Here is a 23,226-nt window from a genome sequence, read left to right as displayed (position 1 = left end):
TATAATAAGCAGTGACACTGTTTCTTTTAAAGATTTATTAATTTTTATCACAAAGTCAGATATACAAAGAGGAGGAGAGAGAGAGGGGAAGATCTTCCATCCAATGATTCACTCCCCAAGTAGCCGCAATGGCCGGTGCTGTGCCGATCGGGAGCCAGGAGCCAGGAACCTCTTCCGGGTCTCCCACGCGGGTGCACGATCCCAAAGCATTTGGGCCGCCCTCGACTGCTTTCCCAGGCCACAAGCAGGGAGCTGGATGGGAAGTGGAGCAGCCAGGATTAGAACCAGCGCTCATATGGGATCCTGGTACTTTCAAGGCGAAGACTTTAGCTGCTAGGCCACCGCGCTGGGCCCGACTATTTCTCTTTTTAAAGACTCATTTGAATAAGTTATTTATAGAGAGGAAGAGACAGATTTTTCCCTCCACTGTTTCACCCCCACAAATAGGCATCATGGCCAGGGCTGAGCCAGGCCAAAACCAAGAGCTTCATCTAGGTCTCCTGTGTGGTGTAGGGCTCAGGAACCTGAGACGTTTTCCACTGCTTTTCTCAGGCCATTTGCAGGAAACTGGATCAGAAATGGAATAGCTAGGACTCAAAAAATGTTAGTGCCCATTTGAGATGCTGGCGTTACATGTGATGTTCTTAAGTGCTATGCCACAGTGCTGGTTCCAATGCCACATTATTTCTTAAAAACACTGATTCATTTTGCTTCAGTTTGCTTACTTTTCTGTCTATACTGGCCTCTGCACCTTTATATTATGTCTGTTATATTTAAGGTATAAAATTACGAAGAATCTTGCATATCGAAGTCCTAGCAACTTCCCAACGGGATGTTCCTTTAACAGATGTTCTGATGGATTACTAATGCTAGTTTATAAATGTTCGGTGACTATCACCTTGTAATATACGAGTGTTTCCCTTGTTGGAGACAATTCTTTACTAGAAAATCATTTTCATTTGAATTAAAACATCCTATCTGTTACTTTTGCCAAGTTATAGGAAGCAACTTCCCTGTTTTATATGAGAACCTTTAGGTGTGTGGAGTTGCTGTTAATATTCTGCATAGAAAACAATCTCCAAGTCTGGCATTGGGGCAAAGTGTAAACAGTTTGATGTCCTCACTGCTCCACTTCTGATCCAGCTCCCTGCTTATGGCTTGGGGAAAGCAGCAAAAGATAGCTCAAGTACTTGGGCCCCTGCCACCCACCAAGGAGACCTGAAACAGACTTCTGGCTCCTGACTTTTTTGGTCATTGCACCCATTTGGGGAGTGAACCAGCAGATTGAAGATTTCATTGTCTCTCCCTGTCTCTCTCTCTCTGTAGATTTTGTGCCTGCTTCAGCAGTATATAAGCTGAAACCTCTAAACTCCTAATTTTATCACCCTAATCCTTTCTGTTTGTTAAACCCTCCAAAGGCTGTACTCAGAATTAAAAGCTTGAAATGTAGTCTAAAATTACATATTTCATTACTTCGTAAGTGACTGTCAAGATTACCAATCATCTTGTTCCAAAGATAGTAGCTAAATACTGTTGATATATATGACTCATTAGCCTTTCTAGGAATTATATCAAAATAAACCTTTATTCAAATTTTTTTAAAAACCCTCATTTTATGTATATAAAAAATGTGATAGGGCTAGCGCATGGTTTAACCAGGTATGCCTCCTCCAGTGGAACTAACATTCCATATCGGTGCTGGTTCAGTCCTGCTGTCTCTATTTGTGACTCAGCTCCCTGGTAAGGGCCTGGACAGCCAGCAGGAGAAAGCCCAAGTCTTTGGACCCCTGTATGCATGTGGGAGACTTGAAGGCAGCTCATGGACTTAGATCCATCCAGCTCCAATTGTTGTAGCCATTTGGGGAGTGAACCAGCAGATGGAAGTCTCTCCTTCTCTCCATGTAACTGCCTTTCAAATAAAAATAAAAATTTTTAAAAAAATCTGTCCAGGCCCAGGACAGTAGCCTAGTGGTTAAATCCTTGCCTTGCATACACCAGGATCCTATGTTAGCTCTGGTTTGTGTCCCGGCTGCTCTGCTTGCTTTCCTTTGGCTCCCTTCTTGTAACTTTGGAAAGCAGTCAAGGATGGCCCAAAGACTTGAGGCCCTGCACCCGTGTGGGAGACCCAGCAGAAGCTCTTGGCTCCTGGCTTCAGATCAGCTCTGCTCCAGCCGTTGTAGCCACTTGGGGAGTAAACCAGTGGATGGACGATCTTTTTGTCTCTGTTTTTGTAAATCTAACTTTCCAACAAAAGAATAAATAAGTCTTTAAAAAACTCTGACAAATTAGTTTCTAAATTAATTTTTATTCTATAAATTGAAAATTATAACAAGTAATATCTAGTGATTGAACATAATTCTGTTCAATACCTAATATAATGGCATATTCTCAAAATAGTCTGTGAGCTTAGATCCTCGTTAAAAAAGAGATTCTTCCGTATAATTTCTTAAATAGCTAAGTCAAAATGAATATGACAGGTATTTAGCTATGATGAATATAAAATTTAATTGAATTATACGTAGATTTCTCAAAAATATTGTTCAGTGCAACATTTTATATGTTAGTTTTTCTATTTTTAAAATTTTTATTACAAAGTCAGATATACAGAGAGGAGGAGAGACAGAGGAAGATCTTCCATCCGATGATTTACTCCTTAAGTGACTGCAATGGCTGGAGCTGCGCTGATCCAAAGCCAGGAGCCAAGAATGCCTGCTGGGTCTCCCACACGGGTACAGGGTCCCAAGGCATTGGGCCGTCCTCAACTGCTTTCCCAGGCCACAAGCAGGGAGCTGGTTGGGAAATGAGGCTGCCGGGATTAGAACCAGCACCGATATGGGATCCTGGCACATTTAAGGCAAGGATTTAGCCACTAGGCCACTACGCCAGGCCCATGTTAGTTATTTTTATATTATCATTTTAAAATAACTGTTCAGAATACATGGAGTCCAGAAATATATTTGTTATACTAAATACTGAGTAAATACACTGAGCTGACAAGGTTACATATGTACAGTTGCTACTTTTCATTTCAAGGAGTTAATTTCATATAGGAGAAAGGGTAGAATGTAAATAATGCCAAAGGAAAAATTTGGGTACCATTGTAGATCTTTAGATATAGATTTTGTGCTTAGAAAGTCATAGGTGATTTAGTGGAAAAGGTGAAAAATGAACTGTAAATCAGGACTGAGGAAAACTTTCTTTTTATGGAGGTTATGATCTAAGCCTTGAGATAAATGATACTTAGGGGTAGCTTAGGATCTCATGAGATTGGGCTTGTGCCTGTGCATTCTCAGCTTACATGTGACGGGAGCTAAAATAGAACAGCTGCTCCTGTTACTGAATGTGTAGAGAGATGTGTAGTTGTCTTAACTTCTTGTTGGCTCAGCAAAATTTGTATTTCCTTTTTTTTTTTTTTTAACATTTACATACTTGAAAGAGTTATAGAGAGAGACAGAGAAAGACAGGGGTTTTCCATTCGGGCTGCAGTGGCAGAGCTGAGCCAATCTGAATCCTGGAACTGGGAGCTTCTTCCAAGTTTCCCAAATAGGTGCAGGGGCCCAAGGCCTTAGGCCATCTTTCGCTGCTTTCTCAAACCATTATCAGGAAACTGAATCAGAAGTGGAGTGGTGGGCCCAGCACGGTAGTCTAGTGGCTGAAGTCTGTGCCTTGTATGTGGCAGGATCACATATGTGCACCGGTTCATATCCCAGCTGTTCCAATTCCCTTCCAACTCCCTGCTTGTGGCCTGGGAAGGCAGTTGATGCCCCAAATCCTTGGGACCCTGCACCCATGTGGGAGACCCAGAGGAAGCTCCTGATTCCTGGCTTCAGATCAGCTCAGCTCTGGCCACTGCAGCAAATTGGAGAGTGAATCGGCAGATGGGAGATCTTCCTCTCTGTCTCTCCTCTCTGTATATCTGCCTTTCCAATAAAAACAAATCTTAAAGTGGAGTGGCTGCGACTAGAAGTGATATTCATAAAGAATGTTGGTGCCTCAGGCAGAGGCTTAGTTTGCCAAGCCACAGTGCAAGCCCCTAGATTTCTATATCAGTGAAGATGGTGGTTGAAACCAAGAGAAATAAGACAGAGAGCCCTTGGCAGCTGCTTTGTATGATATTTAGGTGTTGGACAAATAAATGAACTCTTTCTAACTCCATGCCTTACATATAATTTAGTTACTCAATACCCTAAAAAACTTGAGTGTCCTTCAGTGACAGAATACTATACAGCAGTGGTTTTCAAAATGTGTAGTTACTCCTACGTAGTTTCCAAGAACTATAACCTTTTTTACAAAGGTTGGATTATTTACTTATTTAAGATTTATTTTATTTTTTATTGGAAAGGCAGATTTACAGAAAGGAGAGACAGATCTTCCATCTGCTGGTTCATTTCTCAAATACCTGCAATGGGTAGAACTGAGCTAGTTCAAAACCAGGAGCCAGGAGCTTCCTCTGGGTCTCCCATGTGGATGTGTAGCTTTCCCAGGCCGTAAGCAGAGAGCTGGATTGGAAGTGAGGTAGCTGGAACATGAATCAGTGTCCACATGGAATGTTGACATTGCAGGGAAAGGATTAGTGTGCTATGCCACTATACCATCTCTCAGAACTGATGTTTTCAAAGATTTTATGAAATTATTAAGGTGTTATTTGTGGAACTGGTGCTGTGGGGTGGTAGATTAATCCTCCACCAGCAGGAACAACATTCCATGTAGGTTTGAGTCTTGGCTGATCACTTGTGATGCAACTCCCTTTTGGTGCACCTGGGAAAGCAGTGCTTGGTCCCCTGCACCTGTGTGGGAGACCCAGAGCAGATTATTGGCTCACAGCTTCAGACCAACTCAGTTCTGGCTTTCTCAGCCATTTGTGGCATGAATTAGTGAATTGAACAACTCTCTCTTTCCTTCTCTGTACATTTGCCTTTCAAATAAAAATAGGGGCTGGCATGGTGGCATATTAGGCTCATCCTCTGCCTACAGTACCAGCATCCCATATTGGTGCTGGTTTGTGTCTTGGCTGTTCCACTTCCCATCCAGCTCCCTGCTTATGGCCAGAAAACAGCAGAGAATGGGTCAAGTGCTTCGACCCCTGCACCCATGTGGGAACTCCAGAAGAAGCTTCTGATTGAGGATTGGCTCTTCTCCAGCTTGGCTGTCATTTGGGAAGTGAACCAGTGGATGGGAGATCTCTCTGTATCTCTGCCTTTCAAATCAAAATAGAAGAAATCTTTTTTAAAAAATGAGATATTTTAGGGTTATACCATGGTGTGGTCGGTTAAGATAGTGCCTGTGACATGGATCCCATAAAGCCACCAGGCTCAAGTCTTAGCTGCTCTGTTTCCAATCCAGTTCCCTACTAATATGCCTGCCAGCAAAACAAAATATGGCATAGGTGCATGGGTTCCTGCCACCATGTTGGTAGACCTGGATGGAGTTCTTGATCCTGGACCAGCCCCTGCCCTTGTAGCCATTTGGGGAATGAGCCAGAGGATAGAAGATCTGTCTCTCCCTTTTTCTCTATAATGCTGCATTTTACCTTAAAAAAAAAAATAATATATATATATATATACACACACACACATACATACATATACATATATATGTATGACTGATTTTAAAACATTTAGTTATTTTTACTGGCAGAGCAGATTTTACAGAGAAGGAAAGACAGAAAGACTTTCCATCTGCTGGTTCACTCCTCAGGTGGCCTCATTGTTGCAGTTGAGCTGATGCAGAGCTAAGAGTTTCCTCTGGGTCTCCCACATGGGTGCAGGAACCCAGGGCCTTTGGGCCATCCTCTGCTGGTCTCCTACGCCATAAGCAGGGAGCCGGATGGGAAGTAGAGCAGCTGGGACATGAACTGGTGCCTGTATGGGATACCAGTGCTTGAGAATCAGTCTGTTTAGCCACTATTTTGGCCCCCAATTTTTTAAAAAATATGTTAATTTGAAATGTAGTTCAAAATAATATGTAAACAATGAAAATTAAAAAGGAAAATGATCAGATCTGGTGTGGTAGCTTAGCAGCTAACGTCCTTGCCTTGCATCACTGGGATCCCATATGGGTTCCAGTTAGTGTTCCGACTGTGCTACTTCCCATCCAGCTCCCTGATTGTGGCCTGGGAAAGCAGTTGAGGATGGCCCAAAACCTTGGGACCCTGCACCTGCACCAGAGGAAGCTCCTGGGTTTTGGGTTTGGATAGGCTCAGCTCTGGCTGTTGTGGCCGCTTGGGAAATGAATTAGTGAATGGAAGATGTTCCTCTCTGTCTCTCCTCTTCTTGGTATATCTGACTTTCAAATAAATTAATAGATAAATAGTACAGTGTTCACATGCTGCTCCCTTTGAAGTAGAGTATTTTGTGATGTTTCCAACTGCATTCTTAACTTGATCTTCCTTGTTTCTTCCCCCCCACACACACAGGTTTTGGTAAGTCTAGTTTGAGTCGTAGAGGAAGATTGATGCCAGGGAAGAGACGTCCTTACGGAGTTATCACTGGACTTGCAGCTAGGAAAGCAACTGGACTTCGAAAAGGAATTAGTCCTATGAATCGTCCACCTCTAAGTGATAAGGTAGATTGATGGCATAATCCTGAGTCAATTACCTGTTTCTTTTATTTTTAGTGAATGAGCATGGGGAAGCATTTTACTTTTTTTTCCTTTAAGTCTTTATAGATTTTAATAGCTAAATAAAATAATTGCCATTCATGAAGAATACTTAAATTCCACATTCTCAAACATTAGTATCTTTTGGAATCATGATAAGTGAGTTTTAGGATTCCCATAGAAACCCACATCTGCGGATGCTCAAATCTCTTATGTAAAATGGTGTGTTATTTGCATATTACCTAGGCATATCATTGTTGTCCTTTAAATCATCTCTAAATTACTTAAACCAGAGTACAGGAGAGAATTCTATGTACGATAATATTCTGACAGCACTTCTGTGTTGGAGTTTGTATATTAGGACAAATGGCAAGCAGTGAGTGTTTAGCCTGTTGGCTAAGATGCCTGCATCCCACGTGGCACTTGATATTCTGTGTTCCTGTTTTTTACATTCACATCTTTCTCAAATATTCATGAAAATGAAGATTTTTCCATATCTTACTGTACTTTTGACATTGTTTAGTCAATGGAAATTTATAGTTTTAAAAAAATCATGTAGTTTTTTAAAAAGATTTATTTTTATTTGAAAGGCAAATTTTATAGAAAAGGAGAGACAGAGAGATCTTTATCTGCTGGCTCATTCCAGATGGCTGCAATAGCCAGAGCTGACCCAACCCAAACCCAGGAGCTAAGAGCCTCTTCCTGATCTCCCACATGGGTACAGAGTCCCAAGAATTTGGACCATTTTCCACTGCTTTCCCATGTCATAAGTAGGGAGCTGGATGGGAAGTGGAGCAGCTGGAACTTGAACTGGAGCCCATAGGGGATGCCAGCGTCAGACAGAAACTTAGCCTACTACACCTTGGTGCTGGCTCCCCACTTCTTATATATACTTAAGATAATAGCAGGGTTCAGATGAAGTACTCCATTATTGTTATGATCATCAGTGAAGTCTTAATGGAAAATATAGACACCTTAATTAGGATTTAGTGATGTACTCACTTATGTGGAGCAAGGACAAGTGAGCATTTCCTTGCAATTTTTGTTGTTGTTGTTGTTTTGATTCCATTTGAGAGAGAGAAAGAGAGCTAAACATACACACACTCTAAGGGAGGCACAGAGCTTCCCTACACCTCACTTCCTGAATGCCTGCAGCAGTCTGGATTCTTTCATGGGTTGTAGCCAGAAACTGAAAACCTCAACCATGTCTCCCATGTGGCCAGCAGAAATCTACCTACTTGAGCCATTGCTTCTGCCCCCTAGGTTTGCATTAGCTAGAAGCTGGAGTCCGAGTTTGGTGCTGGATGTTAAACCCAACACTTCAGTGCTGGTGGCTTAAGCACCGGGGCAAAAATCCACCCTTTGTGTGTGTGTGTAAATGAACTAATTTTTTTTCTTCTAACCATTTCTACTTTGACTTTGTTTTTCTCTGTGATAACCGCTTTTTCTTTTTTTTTTTTTTCATTTGTTTGAATGGCAGAGACAGACAGACATTATCCACAGACATTATCCATCTGTTAGTTCACTTCCAGAATGCCTATAGTCACTAGTACTGAACCAGGCTGTAGCCAGGAACTGGAAATCCCACCCAGGCCTCCTACATGGGTGGTGAGGACTATGTGGGTGATCCCTATATGGATGGCAACCATCTCTTGCTACCTTACAGGGTGTGTGTGCATTACCAGGATGCTGTATCAGAAGTGGAGGTAGGATTGGTAACTCTACTTCAATATGGGATGTGGGTATCTCAGGTAGCAACTCACGTGTTATGCTACAACACCTGCCCTTCTTGTTTTGTTACATGATTTTATTTTTTAACTTGAAAGATGTGAAGAGAGAATGGTCTTCTATTTGCTTGTTGAAACCCCAGATATTTTCCAGAGCTTGGTATGGGCCACTCTGAATTCTGAGGGTGGGGACTCAATGCAGGTGTCAGTAGATGTTAGGAACTTAGATAATCCCTTCTGTCTGCCTTTATTTTATTTGCAGGAAGTTTAAATCAAAAGTAGAACTGGGACTCAAACCTGAGCACTTGGATATGGAATACGGGTGTATTAACCACTGCTCCAAATTCCCAGTCCTCTTTTTCCATGTAGGTTCTGTAGTTGTTTTTAAAAGGCTCATTTATCTGAAAGGCAAGGTGGCAGAGAAGGAGATGCTCATAATAGCCAGAGATGGATCAGACCAGAGCCAGCAGTCAGGAATTCTGTCTGGATCTCCCACATGGGTGACAGGAACCCAGCACTTTGGTCATCAGCTGTGCTTTTCCCACGTACATTAGCAGGAAGCTAGATAGGCAGCTGAATGGCCGGAACTGTAACTGAACTCATAAGAAATACAGGTGGCCCAGGCAGTGGTTTAACCCCTTGAGCCACAATACCTATCCCGAATTGTTTGTTTGTTTGAGACAGAAATGGAGGAATCGCTGTCTGGCAGGATACCTAGGCATCTTAACCACTGGTCTGGAAACCTGCCCCTCTTCTTCATGCATTTGTTTTGGAACTTGCCTCTTATGTTTTCACTTAGTATACAGATTTCCAAATTACCATCCCTGGCTGTCTGAATTTCTCTTGATGGCAAAGCCACAGTTTCTTCATCAATTGTACTTGTATCCACCAGTATGCTCAAGTACTTTAAGTATAATGTGTTTTTCATCTTTTCAATCAGACTGGAAATTTTCAAGTTTTGGTTTCTTCATCTCCCTTATCTGCACATTTAAGCAGTTTGTCAATCTTTATTCATACTGCATCAGAAATGTTTATCATACTAGGATACATAGCAAAAAATAATATGATTAATATACCTCCTTGCTTCCTAAAAGAATATAGAACAATATTTTCCGGTGTTAAAAAGGAAGACAAATCTCCTGAGACAAAATGAAACGCCGAGAAAGCCAGTCGCGGTTCTCAAGAGACCTAACCAATTAAATAGAAAGTAAGTACTCCACTATAAGGCAATAATGTGTTATGGACATAAATAAGCACTTCCTGCAGTAGGTGTTCAAATTGGGTTTGCAGTGATTCTTCTATTACCTTTTGTTTTTGTTTTTTAAGGATTTATTTGCTTATTTGAAAGAGTCATAGAGAGAGGGTTCACTCCCCAAATGGCTGCAACAGCTGGAGATCAGCCCATCCAAAGCTAAGCAGGAGCTTCTGCCAGGCCTTTGTGTGGGCATGGGGGCCTTACCACTTGGGCCATCTACTCCTTTCCCAGGTGCATCATCAGGGGGCTGAATTGGAAGTGGAGCAGCTAGGATATGAAGTGGTACCTACATGGGATTCCAGCATCAAAGGCAGTAGCTTAGCATACTATACCATAATGCTGAGCCCTGATTACCTTATATTTAGTTATTTGTTTGTTTATGTATTTATTTATTTTAAAGATTTACTTGTTTTTATTGGAAAGTCATATACAGAGTAGAGGAAAGATAGAGAGGAAGATCTTCCATCAGATGACTCACTCCCCATGTGGCTCCAACAGCCGGAGTTTTTAGCCTATATGAAGCCAGGAGGCAGGAGCTTCTTCCAGATTTCCCATGCAGGTACAGGGTCCCAAGGCTTTGAGCTGTCCTCCACTGCTTTCCCAGGCCACAAGCAGGGAGCTGGATGGGAAGTAGGGCTACCAGGATTAGAACTGACGCCCATATGGGATCCCAGTGGATGCAAGGTTAGGAGTTGAGCCACTAGGCTCCCGCTCCAGGCCCAGTCACCTCATTTTTAAGACAGATACTCTGAATGTCTATTTAAATACCCAGGATGGAGAAATTCAGTAATATAAACATCACTCGGCTTCTTTACATTTCTTGACATATAAAATTGCAAAAGCTGATTATTTTTGTAAAAATCCTAATTTTTACAAAATAATCCTTACAATTATTCAAAGTTGGAAATTCTGAAAGTCGACTTTATTATTCCATCTTAATGGTTCTAACCAGAACATCAGATATGCTATGTGGTGAAAACAAACTAGAAAATATTCTGTGTGTTTTAGTTTTCTGTTTATTTTCTTGGGAAGTAATGAGACAGAGAAGGCGAGACAGAAGACAGAGTCCCTTAAGTTTGTTCACCTCCTAAATGCTGGCAATAGCCAGAGCTGCGCTGAGGTTGAACCAGGTTTGAAAGCTGAAACCAGGAATCCAATTACTTGAGCCAGCATCCCTATTTCCAGGGTATGTATTGGTAAGAAGTTAGAGTCAGGAGCCTGAGCCAGGAAATGAACCTATGTATTCTGATAAGGGATATGCACGAATTACCAGTGCACTTTAATACCTGCTCCTTTGGGCCAGTGTGATGCCTCAGTGGTGAAATCCTTGCCCTTGGAAGCGCTGTGATCCCATATTGGTAGCAATTTGTGTCCTGGCTGCTCTTCTTCCCTTCCAGTTGCCTGCTTGTGGCCCCAGAAAGCAGTAGAAGACAGCCCAAAGCCTTGGGACACTGCACCTGTGTGGGAGACCTGGAAGAAGCTCCTGGCTCCTGGCTTTGAATCAGTTCAGCTCTGGCTGTTACAGCCATTTAAGGAGTAAAAAAGCAGACGGAAGATCTTTGTCTCTCTCTCTGTAGATCTGCCTAAGAAAAATAAGTCTTCGTTTTTTTGTTTTGTTTTGTTTCGTTTTTTACAAGGTAAAATTTGTTTAGGAGAAGGGGGAAAGGGCTGCTGCTGTAGTGATAGGAGGAGGCTCCGAGGGAGGAAAGACCTGGAAGAGTCAGCAGGGAGAAAGGGAGAGACAGAGATTATCCTCCGTCTGCCGGTTCACTCCTGAAAGAGCAGCAATGCCCAAAGCCAGGAGTCCAGAATCCAGCTGTCTACCTCAGGGGTGACTAGGGCTCAGGTGCCTGAGCCAACCCCTGCTGCTGCTTTCCCAAGTATGTTAGCAGGAAATTAGATCGGGCTTGGAGCCGTGAGGACTTAACCAGCATTCATGGGCAATACAGGTCAGTTGCACACAGCTGCTTATGGTGCAGGCCACTGGCATGGTGTTTTCTGTATCGATAAAAATAGAAACGCAGCTGATGTGCTGTCAAGTTTTCTCATTTGCATTTCAAGTATCATTGTTTTGAAAAGAACTCAAAACAAAAGTTGAAATGAGGGTGTGGTTTTTTTTGTTTGTTTGTTTGTTTTTTTAATAAACATTCACTAGAATTGCAGTTTTGTTTAACTGTTCTGGGGGCTCATTTGGCAGTACACTTTCTTACCTATCAGCTGAGAAGCTGTTGTTCACAGGAGACTCATAAACTGAGCTCTCCAGGGAAAGTTTGCATTTGAACCTTTGTGAAATGGAGGTCAGATTAGGTAACCTAAATAATAATTTAAGTACTAAGTGTGTAAGTTTATATTTTTGTCAATTTGAGGTGATAGCATTAAAAATTATTTTTATGGGATGTTTGAAACTAGTTCAAAATTGACCATGTTGTTACATGATTTGCTGCAGAGGAAGGTATTTGTAAATCAAACCTTAGTTCTTGGCAAATAGGGAAATAATTCAGTCTTTATATTAATATATAACTCAAATTTTCTGCCTGTGCATATAACTATATTCACTTATTTTTTCTCAAGATGTGTGAAAGTAGTTAAATAGGGGCCCAGCATGGTAGCCTAGTGGCTTAAGTCCTCATATTGCAACTGCTGAGATCCCATGTGAGTGCCAGCTCATGTCCCATCCAGCTCCCTGTTAGTGGCCTGGGAAAGCAGTCGAGGATGGGCCAAAGCCTTGGGATCCTGCACCCATGTAGCACCCTTCTGGCTCCAGGCTTCAGATCAGCTCAGCTCCAGCTGTAGCAGCCACTTGGGGAGTGAACCAGCAGATGGAAGATCTTTCTCTCTCTCTCTCCTTCTCTCTGTGTGTCTGACTCTCCAATAAAAATAAATAAATCTTTTAAAAAATGCAGTTAAGCAGATCAGATTTATTTCGCTATATGTGCTTTTGTTGCAGAAATAACATTCCTGCTAATTTTACCAGGAGTGGAAATAAATTAAGCCATCAGAAAGACACCCGTCAAGCAACTTTCCTTTTCAGAAGAGGACTGAAGGTATTAAAAAACCTTGGTGATTTCTTTTTCCCGCAAAGAGAATGTTTAGCAACTTTTTAGTATTTTTGTAATCCTCAATCCATAAGCATGACCCGTGGTTGAAGCAGAGATTAGATTTGGGGTGCTGAGAACATTAGTTTTTCATTATATATATGTGTCTGTGTGTGTGTATTTTTTTCTGTTCTGTTTTTATTATCCTCAATAACAACATGTTACAAAAATTTAAGATGTTATTTAATGTGATAAACTTGTATTTGCTACTTTTTCCATTTTTTTCTTTCTCTTTTTTTTTGTTTGTTTTGTTGTTGTTATTGAGAGGCTATAAAATAGTTACCATCCAGTGGTTCATTTTACAGATGCCTGCAGTGGTCAGGACTGGGCTAGAGCTGTATCTAGGAACCTGGAATGTGTCCAGATCTCCAGCGCGGGCAACCCAATTACTTGATGCATCATTGCTGCCTCCTAGGGGCTGCGTTGGTGGGAAAAACTGAACACAGGCTCTGTTAAATTGGATACCAGCGTCTTAACTTCTAGGCAAAACACTTCTTGCTACTTGCTCTAATACAGGAACCCCAACAAAGAAGGGTTCAACTAGCACAGGACCTTCTCCTGTTGTCATGCGCGGGCCACGTGGGTTATAAAGTACAGGATGGCTCTTTCTGTTCAAATCCTCTTGCTTTCTATAGGATCTACTACTTTTTTTTCCCTTCAGGTTCAGGCCCAGTTGAACACAGAACAACTGCTAGAGGATGTAGTAGCAAAGAGAACTCGTCAGTAAGTTTACATTTGTTCTTAAAGATGTCATTTCAAAACTTTGAGAATACTGGCTCCACAGATTTCTGTGTTCTAGTCTAAAAGAAATTGAGTCCCAAAATGAGTTGTCTTGAAATGAATCAATTCTGTTTTTTCTTTTCCTAAAGACCTTTGGCTTTTTGCATGTCAGTGTTGTAACAGATTTAGGATAAAGTAGATTACTTTGTTGTTTCTTGTTCCTTTTTAAAAAATATTCATTTATCTGTTTAGAAAATGAATAGAAAATCCAGTAGAGCTTATAGAAAATTTGTATAATTTTAGGAACGGTTGAGTTTTTTCTTTACATATAATTTTTTTAGGCTTTACTCTTTTTTTTTAAAGATTTATTTTATTTTTATTACAAAGTCAGATATACTGAGAGGAGGAGAGATAGAGAGGAAGTGGAGCTACCGGGATTAGAACCAGCGGCCACATGGGGTCAAGGTGAGGACCTTAGCCACTAGGCCACGCCGCCAAGCCCTACTCTTTTTTTTAAATTTATTTATTTTTATTGGAAAGTCAGATATACAGAGAGGAGGAGAGACAGAGAGAAAGATCTTCGGTCCGATGATTCACTCCCCAAGTGAGCGCAATGGCCAGTGCTAAGCTGATCCAAAGCCAGGAACCAGGAACTTCTTCCAGGTCTCCCACATCGGTGCAGGGTCCCAAGGCTTTGGGCCATCCTCGACTGCTTTCCCAGGCCACAAGCAGGGAGCTGGATGGGAAGTGGAGCTGCCAGGATTAGAACCATATGCGATCCCGGGGCATTCAAGGCAAGGACTTTAGCTGCTAGGTCATGTCACCAGGCCCCCCCCCACCCGCTTTACTCTTAAAAAGTCTTTTGAAAATCTAAGTTTGTCTCTTTAAATGTAGGTTGTAATGTTCTAATTCCATCAGTATGGTGAGATTTTTGAGATTAAATTATTTAAAAATTTGGCTGTTTTTTGGAAACAAAGTATAAAATATGGTCATAGTTCAGATATGGTGTTAGTTGTAATGGGGTGTAATGTTGAGCAGTCAGTGTATAAGAAAGAAAACTGTTGAGACCTGATGCTGACTCTGTTCTTAAGTGCAAGGGTCCTAACACTGAATACTGTAAAGAAGGAAGTAGAATCATGGCTGGTGTGCTTTTGTAGCTAACAGTGTTTATACAACCGTGATGAAATAATGCTGTTTGTTGTGAAGTTTGAGACTGAATTTGTAGACAGAGCACAGAAGGTTAATTTGGTAACAGAATAATGTCATGTAAAGGTCAAGTTTTAGCTGATATAAAGGTAGAGCTGAAGAAATCTACAGGTTGGAAGAAGAAATAGAGATACTGTATCCTCTGAAGTAGTCCTGGGGGTTGGGGAGAGACACTGTTAGGAGATTTACAGTTATGGGAAATAAAATAGTTTTAACAGCATCAAAGTATTTAGAGCTGTGTAAGGAGACTGGAACATAGTATACTGGTCTAATCCTTTAATTATCCTAGCCAGGTTTTATATCAGCATTGTGGTTAGTGAATGGGATGCGAGGAAGTGGTAAAAATAGGGAAGGTTGAAAAGTACTGTTTCTAGGTAATGGATGTAGAAGGAAGAGATTAGTGACTGAAAAATGTGTTTTTCATTAGAAATCCTACTGTACAATATTTTCTTAAATGAGCATATATTTATTACAATGAGAAAAGAAGTAAATTCGGGTGCCCAAGTTTATACGTCCAAGATACTAATTCATTTTATCATGGTAGGAGTTATGTGAATCCAAATATTTCAAAAGCTAAAAACAAGTAATGGCTACTCTTTATCCTTCCAGTTTTAGTATATGTACTGCCAAGCAAGCACATGGATACTCTTTAATATGTATTGTTTGTGGACTATGCTGTAGGATTATATACAATTTCAATGAAATTTTTGCATTTTTTAAAAATTAGGTGGCGGACTTCTACCACTAGTGGAGGAATTTTAACTGTGTCTATTGACAATCCTGGAGCAGTGCAGTGCCCGGTGTAAGTTTGATTCTTTTCACAAAACATTTAACCTTTCAGTATCTGAGACAATAGAATATTGTTAGACATCTGCTCAGAGTATGAGGTCCAAGTGAGGATAGACTGGGATACAAAGCTGGAATACAAAGCTTGTAATGTTAAGTAGACACAATACAATGTATAATGGCAAAACCTCTCATAGTTATTGATTCTGTACCACAAATAAGTGTTTTAAACTATTGTTTTCATTGTATTATGTCTAAAGTGCACTCTTGCCGCTAATTAGTACTCAGACCAGAACTGGAGAAGTCACCATAAAAAAAAAAAGTCGGATCTAGATATTACTCTTCCTTAATTATACCAAGACAAGTATTTGTGGGGTTAGTTCAGGAGAGATAGGAGGGGAAGATCCATCCATAGATTCTCTCCCCAAGCGGCAGCAGTGGCTATAGCTGAGCTGATCCAAAGCCAGGAGCCTCTTCCGGGTCTCCCATGTGGGTGCAGAGTCCTAGGGCTTTGGGCCATCTTCCACTGCTTTCCCAGGCCACAAGCAGGGAGCTGGATGGAAAGAGGGGCTGCCAGGATGAGAGCCGGCACCCATATGGGATCCTGGCACATTCAAGTCAAGGCCCTAAATTTTTTTTAAGATTTTTTTTTCTTAAAGATTTGCCTATTCTTACTTGAAAAGAAGATTCACAGAAAGGAGAGGCACACAGATCTTCTGTCTCCTGGTTTATTCTCCAAATGAACACAATGACCAGAGCTGAACTGATCAGAAGCCAGGAGCTTCTTCTGGGTTTTCCCACATGGATGCACGGTCTCAAGGCTTTGGGCCATGTTCCACCACTTTCCCAGGCTATAAGCATGGAGCTGGGTCAGAAATGAAGCAGTTAGTACTCAAACTAGCCCCAAAGGTGATGCCAGTGCTACGTGAAGAAGGATTAACTTGTTGTACAACCATGCCAGCCCCAAGTTTTTATGTTAAAAAAAGTGTATGTACAATGTATACTTGTGATAGTTAATAAGATACATACAGACTTAAATTTTTTCCCCTACCTCTGGCGTGTTTTAGATATCTTGCTTTCAGACTATCCTTTTTTTTTTCTGAAGTTGTATTCTTTTAGTTGCTTGAGTTTAATTTATGTAATAATTTCATTATGTTTACTGCATTATAAACTTTCTAGATATCTATCAATCCACTTAATGACTGAGTTGAAAAGGAATTAAGGATAGATCTGTAAGAGTTTAGAAGAGACCCAGAAATTAAGTCATTGCAAATTATTGAAAAATTTGTAGTTCTACTAAAAGACATATTAGGACAGTTATACATTTTTGTCTGGGGTTGTCATGTACCTTTTTGGAGAATACAGTAAAGTAGCCCTAATATATTTGAGTGTATGTACAAATCAAGGTGCCTTAAGTTCCACATGATCTATTTTTTTAACTGATATGATATTTTAATTTTTTTTCCTATAGACCTCAGAAGCCACGATTAACTCGTACTGCTGTGCCCTCATTCTTGACAAAACGGGAGCAGTCTGAAGTAAAGAAAGTTCCTAAAGGTGTCCCCTTACAATTTGACATAAATAGTGTTGGAAAGCAGGTAAAAAAAATAATGTGTTTTTGCATTTCTTTGGGACATTCATTGAGACTATTAACAAAGCAATTTTTGTGCAATGCAATAAACCTTTTAAAATGAACTTATTTTTAATTCCTGTTATTTATTTTACAAATTTTAATTTTTTGATTTACTTATCAGATATAACACAGAATGCTCATGCTCATAAATTCTTGGCTAGGTTAAAACCAGTAGGCAGGAATTCAATCCAGGTATTTCACAGGGGTTTCAGGGACCCAGCTCTTTAAGCTTTCCTTATCGCTGCCCCATTGGGGTGTTTGTACATTAGCAAGAGGCTGGAATCAGTAGCAGTCAGGACATAAATTAATTCCAGTATAAGATGTAAGGTGTTCCAATAGCTAGGACAGACATTTGCCCCTAAACAGTCTGTTTTGGCTATCCTTCTCTCAAATTCAACCGCAAATCTGCTTTCTATAGACTTTACTATATTGACAGTTCATATAAATTGGGTATTTTTAAAAAAAGACTTATTTATTTTTATTGCAAAGTCAGATATACAGAGAGGAGGAGAGACAGGAAGATCATCTATCCGATGATTCACTCCCCAAGTGGCTGCAATGGCCGGTGCTGTGCCGATCTGAAGCCAGGAGCCTGGAATTTCCTCTGGGTCTCCCACTTGGGTTCAGGAACCCAAGGGTTTGGGCCATCCTTGACTGCTCTCCCAGGAAACAAGCAGGGAGCTGGATGGGAAGTGGAGCTGCCAGTTTTAGAACCAGTGCCCATATGGGATCCTGACACATTCAAGGCGAGGACTTTAGCTGCTAGACCACCACGATAGGCCTAAATTGGGCATTATTTTTCAAAAAAAATTTATTTTTATTGGAAAGGCAAATCTATAGAGAGGAGGAGAGCCAAAACAAAGATTTTCTGTTTGCTGGTTCACTCGCCAGGTGGTCGCAATGGCCGGAGCTGAGCTGATCCAAACCAGGAACCAGGAGTTTCTTCCAGGTCTCACATGCAGGTGCAGGATCCCAAGATGTTGGCCCATGTTCCACTGCTTTCCTAGGACACAAGCAGGGGGAAGGGAAGTAGAATAGCCAGGACACAAACTTGTATCCATGGGATCCTGATACATGCAAGGCGAGGATTTAGCCACTGAGCTGTTGCGCTGGGCCCTGTGAATTTGGTATCATAATATATGATTTCTGTAGCTGGCTTCTTAATATGATATTTTTAAGGGTCTTCCATATTATGTAAGTGTTTCATTTTTTAAGCATTTATTGTATGTATATATCACATCTTTTTAATTCATCCATTGATTAATGGAAATTTGGTTTGTTTCTGTTCCTTAGCTTGCGTACAAGTTTTTGTGAGAGCCTATGTTTTCATTTCTCCTTGGTAAATACCTAGAACCAAATTTGCTGGGTCATGTGGTAACTCTTTAATCTTTTGAGGAACTACCAAACAGTTTTAAAGAAGTAGCTATAATATTTTATAGCCATACAACACATATGAAGGTTCTGAATTTCTCTCTATCCTCGCTTCCATTCATCATTATCTCTAATTTGTAACCATTCAAATGGATGCAGAGTGATATCTCACTCTAGTTTTGACATTAACCCTGTATCCTAAAATCTTCAGTTCACTTATGTTTATGATAAATATGTGGATTTCGTAGGATTTTCTGTAATTGAGCATAATGAAAGCTGGAAAGAAATTTGGTCAGATTTAATTGAATTTTGTCATTGTTACTTTCAGAAATAATGAAATAATGTCCAGAAGCAGTTTATGTTAAATGTTAGTCAAAAATGAAATTTTAAGTTCTATTGTAAAGTCAAAAAAATTAAAAGAAGTTTGCTTCAGAATATTCACAAATCCAGATAATTTTTATCAGAGGTATCACTAAAGTTGGTGTCAGTGTTAGCAGAACCTGAAAACAGAAATTCTAGTACATTCATCTTTGGGTATGTTATTATAGATGTAATATATACTTCACAGTATACAATTAGGTATTATAGTGATTAGGAGATAGGAATTTTGAGTCAGACTTTATGTTTTAAATTCTAGAAGTGCTATTAGGCAAATAATTTCTGAAACTTCATCTTTTTTCTATGATTTTTGTTAGGATTAAACGTGGTCATAATAGTAGAAACTCAAAATATTAGGTAATGTTACTAGCAATTGATAGATCACATAATTGCTCCAGAGCAAATATGTCTTTCAGTTAAGTTGTTAATATTTCTGTTTTTTAGACAGGGATGACCCTGAATGAACGGTTTGGTATCCTGAAGGAACAAAGAGCTACTCTCACGTTCAGCAAAGGAGGAAATCGCTTTGTAACTGTGGGATAGAGTTCATCTCAAAGGAACTTTGGAGTGATGACTGTGTTTGAAAAAATGAACTGCTTGAAGAGTTCATTATAGAAGTTCAAGAAACTTTATTTCAGAGTATTCAGAAGACTAACCTTTATTTTTATTTTTGAAGGTTTTTCTGTTTTTTTTTTTTAAATGTATAAAATAATACCCAGAAAGAATAACAGGAAATGTACCCATCTGTTCTCAAAGATTTTGTGGTTGGCCCAGAAGAAGCAATTTGTTGACTTCTTTGATTCCTCATGCAGCAGAAGGAAGACAGAAAAATACAAATTGATTATTTTTGTGAACATGGTATTTAGGATCTCATTGCCTTTGCCCATTTTTAGACTAGACTTTACCTAAAGATAACTTAGGAACCATGGTCTTCAGAAATATGAGTAGGTCCATTTGTTGCTATCAGTTTTTCTTTAATAGTGTAGATGTAGTAAGTACAGTTATCGTTTTTGCCTTAGAGGGAAAAAGTATTTGAAGTCTTGTTTTGCATTTTAAGATTTATTGGAATATTTGAAACTTGCTTCATTTATTGGGTGGTATTAATTCCCCAGAATTTTAAGTATTTAGTGCCGAACTTCTAGTAAGAAGTGGGACTCTTGGCATTAATCTCAGTTTAAAATATTCATATTTAAAGGCCAGAAATGTGTAAATTACTAAGTTAGCTTGAATAGGGCTTTGGAAGAGAATATCCAAATGTGTTGTTTTCATAGTGTGTGTATGTGTAGCATATGAAGAAAGAATAAGAAGTAACAGCAAGCTGAAGGATAGGTAAATAAGGAGAAAAATTTCCAGGCCATTTAATTTAGTGTATCCTTGAGCCTAATGTCCAGAAAGAATTCTTCAAATATGATTCAGGAAATTAGAATTATTCAAATAGGATGAGTCCCTTCAATATTTGATGGTAAAGTTAATAGCTGCAAAGTCCTTGACTTTTATTTGAGAAAGTAAAATTTAAAAGCTTATAAGCTTGCTAGATTAACTAATTGCAATGCCCCTACCAAAAATATACTTGTATATGTCACAATAAAAAATGCAAAATTATGCTATTATAGAGTTATATTGTAACCACTGATTCCACTCCAATTTCTTGTATGAAGTTCAAGCCTTTGTGAGGTGAGAAGGTTTTTTTTCCTGTCCTTTGGAGAGGTGGAAGGAGTTGATCCATTTTGCTAAGATAGTGTTAAGAGTCTCCAAATTGTATACTCTAAATTATGGTCAAAATGCCAAAATGCAGCAAAATAGTCTGGCTGCAATTTACAACTTTGGTCATTTGAGACTTAACTTTCAATTTAGTGTATAAAAGCCTCTAAATAGGTGTTAGTTTTTCTGGAGTATATGATTAGTGACTTTTCTTTAAAACAAAACAACATTACTGTTTCAACTGAGTTCTCTCTCATGCTTCTTGAGTTACTATTGGTTTGTGCTAGCCGTGGAAAACTATCACAGTTTCATGCTTATACCAAAGAATTAAATCTGATCCTTAATATCTGATGTTTGACAGTGCTTCTGCTAATAAGGGATTATTGGAAACTGATCTCAGAATGTGAAAGTCAACTCTAGTCTCTCTTTCTCTGTTTGATGCTTTTCCTTGAGGCCAAGGATTGGAGGCAAAGCATTTGCAAATATAGACGTTTGTATTTAATCCAAGGACATACGTTTTGAGTTCCTGGTCACCTATTTTAAAGCAAAGGGAAAACAGCTGAGCTTTCTTTAGAACAGTTTGTAGAAAATACACTATGAAAAAGTTTTCATTTTCCTGTTATTTTAAGTGTTATGTTATTATTGATGCCATTTTAGGGGAAATGTTAAAAATTGCTCCAAATATTGAATATAAAGTACATCAAGTAACAGTGTCTTTGGGATATTAAATTTTTGCTCTTTGGTCATCTGTAATTTTCTTTATAAAATTTCACCTTTGATACAACTAAAACTATGTGCTGACATGTTGTGTATTAAAAAAAAATATGCTTTGTTGGAGGAAAATTTCCCTTGGAATGTGGTTGTAGTCATCCTTGTTCATCTATTTTTTTTTAAACAGGATGCAACTTAGAATTTCCTTTGCATCAAGGTGTATGCTAAACATTGATGCAGTGCATCACAAAATGAAAGTTTGTATTTAATAAGGAGGTGCTTTACACTGTACTTTTTGGTGTTTTTTGGAAAAGTTACATTTAGATCTATTCTGAAGCTGTTCATTTTTAACAAATAAAATGTTACAGGTTTCACATGATTTATTCTTAGCTATCAACATTAAGTTGTCATTTTTAGATTATTCTGTGCTATGAAGAACCTTCTATTAGGTGATTATAACTTTTTTTTTTAAAGATTTTATTATTATTGGAAAGCCGGATATACAGAGAGGAGGAGAGACAGAGAGGAAGATCTTCCATCCGTTGTTTCACTCCCCAAGCGAGCCACAACGGGCCGGTGTGCCGATCCGAACCCAGGAACCAGGAACCTCTTCTGGGTCTCCCACGCGGGTGCAGGGTCCCAAAGCCTTGGGCCGCCCTCAACTGCTTTCCCAGGCCACAAGCAGGGAGCTGGTTGGGAAGTGGAGCTGCCGGGATTAGAACCGGTGCCCATATGGGATCCTGGGGCTTTCAAGGCGAGGACTTTAGCCGCTAGGCCACGCCGCCGGGCCCAATTATAACTTTTTTTTTAAAGATTTATTTATTTAATTACAAAGTCACATATACAGAGAGGAGGAGAGACAGAGAGGAAGATCTTCCATCCGATGATTTCATTCCCCAAGTGACCGCAATGGCCGGTGCTGTGCCGATCTGAAGCCAGGAACCAGGAATTCCTTTCAGGTTTCTCACGCAGGTGCAGGGCCCCAAAGCTTTGGGCTGTCCTCAACTGCTTTCCTAGGCCACAAGCAGGGAGCTGGATGGGAAGTGGAGCAGCCGGGATTAGAACCAGTGCCTATATGGGATCCCGGGGCTTTCAAGGTGAGGACTTTAAGCACTAGGCCATGCCCCCGGGCCCGGTGATTATAACTTTTAAAGTTGCTGATCAACTGAATTAGTAAATCTATCTGGATTATTCTATTCACATCCTTTTCTTGCTTGTTAATATTTTCATTCATAGTTCCAACAAGAGCTGGCATGGAGGAATTTTGAAAAATTTATGAAGGTGTGCAGTGCTAGATGAGCTTTTAAAAGGCATTTAGTTTAACCCCTCTTTTTACATCTTAGTAAAATGAGACCCAAGACTTTTAAGACTTGTAAGTGGCATAATCACTTTTTGATCTCAGATCTAATTAACAGTTGATAATAGTAAACATTTTTTTTTTCAATTGCACACCCACAGAAAGTAGTGGAATAATGTATGGCCTGACAGCTGCCCAGGACTTGCTAATAGCCGTATTTTTGTATTTAGAGGATCTTCAGTAAATCATCTAGTGATGATTCATACTTCATTCCTTTGACATTCAAGTTAGGTAGACCTATTAGAAAAGGACATGTTCATAAAGAGACATACCTGAACACAAACTCTTCTAATTATTAGTAAATCATAATTTACACCTATTATGAAGCACCATTGGGCTTTGTCCTCGGTGATTAGTACATAGGATATGACTCGATTGCTGTCAATGGAATTATAACTTACATAATATAGACAGTTTTAATATAATAATTTGTGCTGATTATTTTTACCACGTAACAGTGAAAAAAAAACTCAGTTGGCATTATGGAGAATGAATAACTTGCATTCCAAATACAGGCAAATAGTAAAAATGATTTCATTTTTAATCAGTAGACTTCTTGAACTTTCATCAGAATTACATACCATTTTTGCCACTGTAAAATTTGTGATTTAAGTTTCCCTTTAAAGAATGTTCCTAGGTCAGTTTGGAGTTATTTTTAAAGATAGTAACTTCCAGAAAACATATATTTA

At 39.6% G+C, this 23,226-nt stretch overlaps 1 protein-coding gene across 1 annotated transcript in view; it reads left to right on the top strand.

The window, feature by feature from the left end:
• FYTTD1 (forty-two-three domain containing 1) overlaps positions 1 to 21,559 on the top strand; it is a 30,516-nt gene extending 8,957 nt beyond the window's left edge. Inside the window, exons 3-9 of the mRNA XM_004577829.3 lie at positions 6,416 to 6,564; positions 9,419 to 9,531; positions 12,527 to 12,623; positions 13,336 to 13,397; positions 15,328 to 15,402; positions 16,858 to 16,984; positions 19,213 to 21,559. Of these exons, the coding sequence (XP_004577886.1) occupies positions 6,416 to 6,564; positions 9,419 to 9,531; positions 12,527 to 12,623; positions 13,336 to 13,397; positions 15,328 to 15,402; positions 16,858 to 16,984; positions 19,213 to 19,311 (722 nt within the window). The 3' untranslated portion in view covers positions 19,312 to 21,559. The remainder of the gene's footprint in view (positions 1 to 6,415; positions 6,565 to 9,418; positions 9,532 to 12,526; positions 12,624 to 13,335; positions 13,398 to 15,327; positions 15,403 to 16,857; positions 16,985 to 19,212) is intronic.
• Positions 21,560 to 23,226: the final 1,667 nt, after the last annotated feature.

Source organism: Ochotona princeps, chromosome 3 (genome assembly GCF_030435755.1).
Source record: "Ochotona princeps isolate mOchPri1 chromosome 3, mOchPri1.hap1, whole genome shotgun sequence".
Classification (NCBI taxonomy): domain Eukaryota; kingdom Metazoa; phylum Chordata; class Mammalia; order Lagomorpha; family Ochotonidae; genus Ochotona; species Ochotona princeps.
Note: the sequence above shows the minus strand (reverse complement) of the source record. Positions and strands in the feature narration are given on the sequence as shown.